Source organism: Nicotiana tabacum, chromosome 23, assembly GCF_000715075.1.
Source record: "Nicotiana tabacum cultivar K326 chromosome 23, ASM71507v2, whole genome shotgun sequence".
Classification (NCBI taxonomy): domain Eukaryota; kingdom Viridiplantae; phylum Streptophyta; class Magnoliopsida; order Solanales; family Solanaceae; genus Nicotiana; species Nicotiana tabacum.
The window spans coordinates 20,829,532-20,837,873 of NC_134102.1; the positions used below are offsets into that span (position 1 = coordinate 20,829,532).

At 33.5% G+C, this 8,342-nt stretch overlaps 1 protein-coding gene across 1 annotated transcript; it reads left to right on the forward strand.

Annotated features, from left to right (window-relative positions):
- Positions 1–2,051: 2,051 nt before the first annotated feature.
- Positions 2,052–6,690, forward strand: LOC107824785 (triose phosphate/phosphate translocator, chloroplastic). Its single transcript, XM_016651592.2, has 12 exons — positions 2,052–2,456; positions 2,943–3,005; positions 3,116–3,181; positions 3,311–3,389; positions 4,162–4,282; positions 4,366–4,461; positions 4,568–4,680; positions 4,764–4,841; positions 4,945–5,061; positions 5,177–5,276; positions 5,363–5,463; positions 6,386–6,690. Exons 1-12 carry the CDS (start codon positions 2,203–2,205, stop codon positions 6,401–6,403), a joined length of 1,206 nt encoding a protein of 401 aa, XP_016507078.1. The 5' UTR covers positions 2,052–2,202; the 3' UTR covers positions 6,404–6,690.
- The last annotated feature ends 1,652 nt before the right edge of the window (positions 6,691–8,342 follow it).

An 8,342-nucleotide genomic window follows, 5' to 3' on the forward strand; every position in this document is an offset into this window, starting at 1 on the left:
TATCATTTGTCACCAAAAACCATGGATATACTTCTCCATGCTATAATTGTCTTTTCTACCTAAGAAACAAAGTATTACAACGACTCTCTTAGTTTTTATTTGTTGACAAAATATTTAGATATAGAAATACAAGGTAATGATTCGTACAATAAACTTTTGTGGTTCAGCCTTTTTCTGGACCCGCACATAACAGGAGCTTAGTGTACCGAACCCAGTAGCTTTGGTTCAAACCTTATATTTGTCTTAAGAAATTCAATGAATATGCACAAATTATTAAGTTAGTACCCAGTAACTTAAAAAAACTTGAATCCTGAACTCATAAGTTTCAAATCCTGGCCCATCGCCCTTTGATAAAATAGATACTTATATTTTGGCATGGCCCATGCACAAAGATATAATTTTCTATCTCATTCTACGTGACATATTTTTGTCTTTAGTCGAAAAAATAACATACTTTTATATTTAGAAATAATTTAACTTTAACGAAATGATTTAAAGTCATATAAATATTTATGACATATTCTTAATAAAAATATTCAAAAGTCTTTATTTTTTTTAAAAAAATATCATGCTTAATCAAATATCCGAACATAAATCGGAATTTTGGGAATACTAATTACTGCAAAGCTTCATTGTCCAAGGATATGAAATCCCTATTCAAAACAAGAAGGAAAAAGAAAAAAAATGTTTTATTTACCGATTGATTGTAGAGTTAATACATTTACTATTTCCTACTTCAATCTAGATTCCACTGATGTATTAGGTCAAGTTGATGAATCAACTCTTATGAAGTAAAAATGGTCAAATAATTCACCACTATATTTTTGTTATTCCTATTTTTCAATAATGGTGATACCCGCAGTGGCAAGCCCCACATAAGTAAGAGTGACTAACTGGACACCATTTGTTGGAATACTATGTATATAAAAAATATATTTTATGCATAGGTCAAAAAATACACTTTATAGATTTACCTTAAATCTTGAATTTTTTTATAAATCTTTTGGCTTCAGCTATTCTCTTTAGTTTGTGAGCACCTCAATTGTACTATTAGGTTCCTACTAGCTCTCATCAGCATAAATATCAAACAAATACCCACTAAAACTTAAGTGAATGAATATTTTTTTTATCTCTACTAAGATTTAAAACTTAATATCTGAGATTTGGACAAATTTAATTGACCACTACTCTTCCAATTTGATCAGCTAAGGACTCAATAATTTCAATACCAGAGACAAGACTGTACAACTTAAATACTTAATTGTTTATAAAAAGTAGATATTTGATCGCAAAGATAGCAAATTACTTAAATAAATTTGTCCGAATTGAGACCCAAGTCTTTCTTTCCTAATTTTGAGTAAATCTTTAGCCATGGAACTCACCTTTCTACTTTTATTTCCAAATTAATAAAAAGAAACAACCATTCTTATAATAATATATACTCTTTCTTCCCAATTTACGTAATGATGTTTGTATTTCGAGTATCAAATGAAGTTATTGTTTGATCATAATTTTTTACATACTTTTTATATATTTTAATTCATTAACTATTGTGACATATATACTCACAATTGAACAAGAGTGTGTTGCTCTAGTGGTGAGCACCCTCTACTTCCAACCAATATGTTGTAAGTTCGAGTCACCCCAAGAGCAAGGTGGAGAGTTCTTGGAGGGAGGGAGCCGAGTTTCTATCAGAAACAGCCTCTCTACCCTAGGGTAGAGGTAAGTTCTGCGTACAAATTACCCTCCCCATACCCCACCAGTGGGATTATACTGGGTTATTGTTGTTGTAACTATTGTGACATATAATACTTTTTACGTAGCTTTCAAATATAGAAATTTTATTTCAAAAAATTTTAAAGGTTCTCAAATATCCTGTCAAATTTAAGAAGTCTGAATCTCGAAAAATAAAAAATTCAGATAACTTAAAATAGATGGAGTAATATAATATATTCCTTATATTAAACCAATAGGATATTTTAGGCAGGAAAATAAAAGGATATTTTAGGAAGAAGACAAATACAAATCCAAATAATACGAACCGCTCATTCGTCACCTGAAAACAACCACTCACTCTTCCACATTCACGTTAATTTCATCAACATTTTTAACTCCTCTTTCTTTCTCTTGCAACAAACAACTTCAGTTCCTTAATTCAGAGTCTATATTTTCGTAGTTATTATTTTCTCTCTCTAACTGTCAATGGAGTCTCGCGTTTTGACTGGCGCCACCGCCATTCGCGGCCTCCCGCTTCTTCGGAAGCCTGTAGTGAAGCTAACCACTGCTAGCTTCCCTACAGTTGCAAAACCAATTGGAGCTGTTAGCGGTGGCGCCAACTTGATTTGGGGAAGACAACTTCGCCCAGCTATTCTTCTCGAAGCTTCTCCTAAGCGGGAATCTATAAAGCCATGCTTCACCGCGGCTTCTTCGCCCGCCGAAGGTAGCGATTCCGCCGGGTGAGTCCATTTCTCTCTTATTGACCCGACCCGACCCAAATCAACATCAGCAACTTGTAATTTCTGTTTGGACTTTATGTTATATGCACTGATAGTGCACATTTTGTTTTACACCATTAAGGTAATTTAACTCAGTTGATTTACCATTTATTCTAATTTCTAAGTTATCAATTAATGTTGCTTTATTAAATATAGTTTTCCTGTAATAGTTTTGTCAATGATCTGATTATATAAAGATTATTTGCACAGATAGTGTATAAAACTTTAAATTAATTTTTTTGAGTTTAAATTTTATGTGCTGGTAGTATAAAATAATATTAATACGATCATGTTATTTATTAGATAATTACAAATAAAACTTTTGTTAAATATTACTATTATACAATGTAAAAATTTATTATATTTGTATTTTGTCCGTGCATATAAATTAAATATTTTTTAATCATCATCTACTTGTAATTGATTTGACCTCCTTGGTTTTCGCAGGGATGCTAAAGTCGGGTTTTTCAACAAAGCGACCCTGATTACCGGGTTTTTCTTTTTCATGTGGTATGTCACGTGAACCTCGATAATTTTTATTTATGAGTTTAATAATTATTTTTAACTGTCAACGGTTTTTGAGTGTTGAATGACGAATTTGACCTTGTTTATTGTTATAGGTATTTTCTGAATGTGATATTCAACATCCTCAACAAGAAGATCTACAATTACTTCCCTTATCCTTAGTACGTATTTCAGTGTCAAGATTTTTGTTTTCTTCTATAGCGTTATCAATTTTTGATTGTATATAGTATAAGAAACCTTTATTATTTAAACTTTTGTTATTTTTTAATATATTTTTTGGTTATATACAGTTTCGTATCTGTTATCCATTTGGCTGTTGGGGTTGTATATTGCCTGATAAGCTGGACTGTAGGCCTCCCAAAGCGAGCTGTAAGTGTTTTTTTTTTTAACTGACATTTTTATTAAAGTATGTTATCTTATGTAATTAAAACTAATTACTACTCAATATGGTATTTTCAGAGTTTGTATTTAAGTTTAACTTCACTAGGAGAGTAAAAGAATTTTTATATTATTAGGTCACCTAACTGATAACTATAGAGAACTGTCTATAAAGACTAGGATTAGTAACGTGAAAAATAAGGCAGCTTACCTGCTAAGGTTTAAAATACATTGACAGTGTAAAGAAAATTGCACTGTCATTGCATATAAGTTAAATCCGTTATGATATAGTTGAATGTTAAGGATTAAGTTAGCAAGGTTAATCTTGTTTTAGTATGGTACTAAACTTTAGTTCCTTGAGTGACTTGTGTTTATGTTTTAATATATGCCCTTTCTTCTGAATAAAAGACACTGGTGATCTCCAATTTGGTTGGAGTTTCAATTTGAAAGAGAATGGTGGGCTATTAGGAGCTATGTTGCTCGGACTCTCCGAAAATGTCTCCGGGTGCGTGTTGGATCCTACAAAAGTAGTGTATTTTTGGAGGATTTGACACAAGTGCTCCATCATTTTGGAGAGTCCGCGCAACATAGATTAGGAGAAAGTTCTAAAAGTGGAGCACACATTTTGATTCTTGGTTCATGATCATTTATAAATCACCACATCATTAAAGCTGTTGAGTAAGGCTAAAGTATTGACTGATAACATGGTTTTAGCTTTAAGTATTTTCTATTTCCTTGACTAATTTGTTCTTCTCTTTTGTAGCCTATTGATTCAACTCAACTGAAGCTGCTCACACCTGTTGCCTTTTGTCATGCACTTGGCCATGTAACCAGCAATGTCTCATTTGCTGCAGTTGCAGTCTCATTCACTCACACAATCAAAGGTCACATTCTATCGCTATAGAACAGTTTATCGTATAATCTTTATTCTAGTATATAACGACAATATTTCTTTTTCTTGATACAGCTCTTGAGCCTTTCTTCAATGCTTCTGCATCTCAGTTCATTCTCGGGCAACAAATACCTTTAGCACTATGGCTGTCACTGGCTCCAGTTGTCCTTGGTTAGCTCTATTCTTCACTGTTTGCTTCCACTCGGGTTGTAGTGATAACGAGATTTTTATTAGTTTCAATTAACCATGTTGTGATTTACCTTTCAACTGTATGCAGGTGTATCAATGGCTTCATTGACTGAGCTATCGTTCAATTGGCTGGGCTTCATTAGTGCTATGATTTCTAACATCTCCTTCACATACAGGAGTATATACTCGAAGAAAGCTATGGTATAATCTACACAATTCTGACTTATTAAACCATTCAATTTAATCTATATCGAGGATTTCACTTATGAATTCTTCTTTTGCAGACTGATATGGATAGTACTAACGTTTACGCCTACATATCAATCATTGCCCTTATCGTGTGTATCCCGCCTGCCATTATTGTGAGTCCGATAACATCAGGATTAGCCACTTGCTTTTATTTCCTCCTTTCCCCTATATCCACTTCTTTCTCACTTTATACTTTTCATTTCGATTATGTCACAGATTGAGGGACCTCAATTGCTCCAGCACGGGTTTGCTGATGCCATTGCTAAAGTTGGTCTAACGAAATTTGTAACAGATCTGTTTTGGGTGGGAATGTTTTATCATCTCTACAATCAGGTATTCCCAGTTAGATAAGTTTCCTTAGAAGTTATTATGCTGCTACAGTCATAAAAATCTCATACACCTATTAATGTGTGATATCGATGCATAATGTTTTCTCTTACACTTCCAGGTAGCCACAAACACCCTTGAGAGGGTGGCACCTCTCACACACGCAGTTGGAAATGTGTTGAAACGTGTGTTCGTGATTGGATTCTCAATTATTGTCTTCGGTAATATACACATTTAAAGTTATATCAGCAGAATTCCGTGTTATTGGCACCATGATAAGGAATTCTAAACGATACGTACGTTGCAGGTAACAAAATTTCCACACAAACTGGTATTGGTACCTGCATTGCAATTGCTGGTGTTGCACTCTACTCCTTCATTAAGGCCAAGATGGAGGAAGAGAAAAGGGTGAGTCCAACAATGCAAAAATGAAATTTGATAGAATGTGGTTCCAAATTTATCATAAAAATATACATTAAAAGGAAAGCATTTGCTGTTGGTTAACACGTCCGATCAGTTTGTTGCTCAGTTGCATGAACTTTAAATCTGGTGTACAACATTCCTAATAATGAGAGCGTTTGCTAAAGATGGTTAGGTAGAATGGAAGTATCTATGCAGTAACGGTCATATGTTTGTACGAGCTAAATGAGGTTATTGAAATTACACAAATGGCCATATTTTGGTTTGAAAGATAGTTATTGCACTCGATTCAGGAGTGAGAAAGATGGTTTTCTCACTTTAATACTCATGAATCATTTCAGTGCTATTCATGATTATGGACCTATTCATGAATAGCACTGAAGTAATTTTACTTATATTTTGCAGTATTAGATTTTCCCTTTTTAACTGTCAGCTCGCCGTTATTAGCTTAGTACCAACATATTTGATTTATTTGGGCAAGCTTATTTATCATTATATAATGATTTGCTCGGACATGCACCTTAACGTTCTGGTGAAAACCTATCAGATGTGTGGGCTTCACCTAGGGGCGAAGGTATGTGTGGCCAAGGGTGGTCAAACTAAATACCTTCTGCCGAAAAATTATACTGTGAGTATGATAAAGTATTACTTATTATTGATAAATAAAAAAAAGACTTTCAACACCCTTGCGAAGCCCACTGGCTTATTTAGTTTTCTGGCTTCGCCACTGGCTTATTTAGTTTTCTGGCTTCGCCACTGGCTTCACCCGTCTACTACACTCGACCTTTGCCATAAACACTATTTCCTGAATTGATATAACAATATGGAGTTACTAACTTACTATCAGCTACTGAAACTGAAATGATTTGTTTTACGTTGTTGTTAATGTTATTATTTTGATCTTTTGCAGCAAAAGAAAGCTGCCTGAAAATGAAGAAGCGCTTTTGTGGAAGAAGGTTGTTATGGACTCTGTTGATTTTCAATAGTTTCCCCTGTCCAAATAAATGCTAAAAAGGAAACCTTTGTTTTTCTGGAGTTGTGTAGTTAGTTTGGAGTCAATTATTTTGATTCAAAGGTCAATCCCGGCTAATTCTGTATACCTGTGATTACTGTAATAATGTACCACTTCTATTTTTCATTACCAGACTTCATGAACTCATTAGAGACTCGAAGGGACTGAGGATATATTATGTTAATACATCATTTTCTCTTGAACAGCCTGCCAAATAAGTTCATGTGTACAGCCAGTGGCAAAGCCAGGAATTTTCCCAAGAGTGTTCAAACTTGAAAGAAGTCAAAAAATTCCCCGACAAAGGGTGTCAAATATATGTTATATACCTCTAAAACCTAATATTTTGCCTATATACACTGTGTAATTTTTGACGAAGGGTGTGATCACCCCTATGTATAGCTGCTTCCCTGCCCAGCTGCCTGCTCGTGGAAAAAACTTATCTATACTCAGATGTTAATTTAATTCGCTCTATGTAGATCTTCTAAGGAGAATAAAATGCTCTCTGCCGAGAAGTTCTCCATTTCAGGGATCGAATCCAAAAATTCTTATTTAGGATGGAATCTCACTCGTCTCACTCTACCTCTTAGTGCTAAAGCGTTCCAATATAGATGTAACATGCAAACTAATTAACGATCAGAGGGCAGTGTGAGTTCCCCCTCTTTGAAGCTTTTTTTACTTTTTGCCCGCGCCAGAAATATATATACATTTGGTAGCTGAAAGTGTATAAAATTTGTATAATTTTTGTATAAAACATACAGAATGCATATATATACAAAAAATATACTTTTTTCGGCTATTATTTTGAGAGCGCCTATACAATATCATTTTTTCAATTATTTAAGCTTGTTCTTACAACTATTTACCACTGAAACGATATAAACCACTTTTTTGGGCGTTTCCTCCCTTTTGGTGACTGGCCTTTCCATCTGTTCCTAATATGAGAGAATCAGAGAACTAATTATGTTCATCCTAATTTGATTATAATTTTATTTAAATGAATTACAATATACTTTTTTGTAGGTGCACCGTGAAAGATATAAAACTTATTTTGAACATAATAAATTAAATATGAAATATTCTTAAACATGGTGAACCTTAATTAAGCAGCTTGGACAGTCGTTCCTATTATTAATAAATAGAATAAATTTCCAAAATTTCACATAAATTCATAAATATATAATACTACATCAATTTCCCACCATCAACACTTATAATATAGTGGTATTGATGGGAGTTTCTCACATAGTAAGCGTAGGTTCAATTCTCATTGCCGCTCTTCCTCTTCCTCTTTCCTTTTTCATTTCTCTAACCTATGCAGTAGAAGTTTTATAGAAAAATTGAGAAACCATAAAATTGATGTTCAACTCTTATAAGTGCCAATAGCAGCACTAGAAGAGTGATTAACGTAATAATCGTCATATCATATTTTACTTAGTGTATTATTAGTGTGAAGACTTTTAGGCGATATTATTTTACTAAAATGTCCTTCAAAAACTAAGTGACTAATTTACCCTCTACCTAAAAGTAATATTTTATTTGCTTCCTGTTAAGAAACTTAGCTCACAATAACAATATCGAACAAGAAAAATAAGTTAGGAGATATAGAGAGAAAGAAATGAGAGATTCTTATTTCTTCCATATATTCAAATATGTACAATGTGATGCCCAAACCCTCTATTTATAGGATGATATTTAGGTAATACAAAGGGATGCCATGAATATGGTATTAACTATTGAGATCACGGGGGAAAATCATGGAGGTGCTGGAGTTACAATCATAATGGTAAGAAGTAGTGAGAGGTTAATGGAGAAGAGTAGTGGGTGTTACTCCCTTAGGAATTATGGACATCCACCA

Coding starts and splice junctions, on each gene's coding strand:
- LOC107824785 (XM_016651592.2), top strand. CDS start 2,203: ATGGAGTCTCGCGTTTTGACTGGCGCCACCGCCATTCGCGGCCTCCCG. Junction 3,390..4,161: donor TAGGCCTCCCAAAGCGAGCT/GTAAGTGTTTTT, acceptor TCTCTTTTGTAG/CCTATTGATTCAACTCAACT. Junction 4,842..4,944: donor GTATCCCGCCTGCCATTATT/GTGAGTCCGATA, acceptor ATTATGTCACAG/ATTGAGGGACCTCAATTGCT.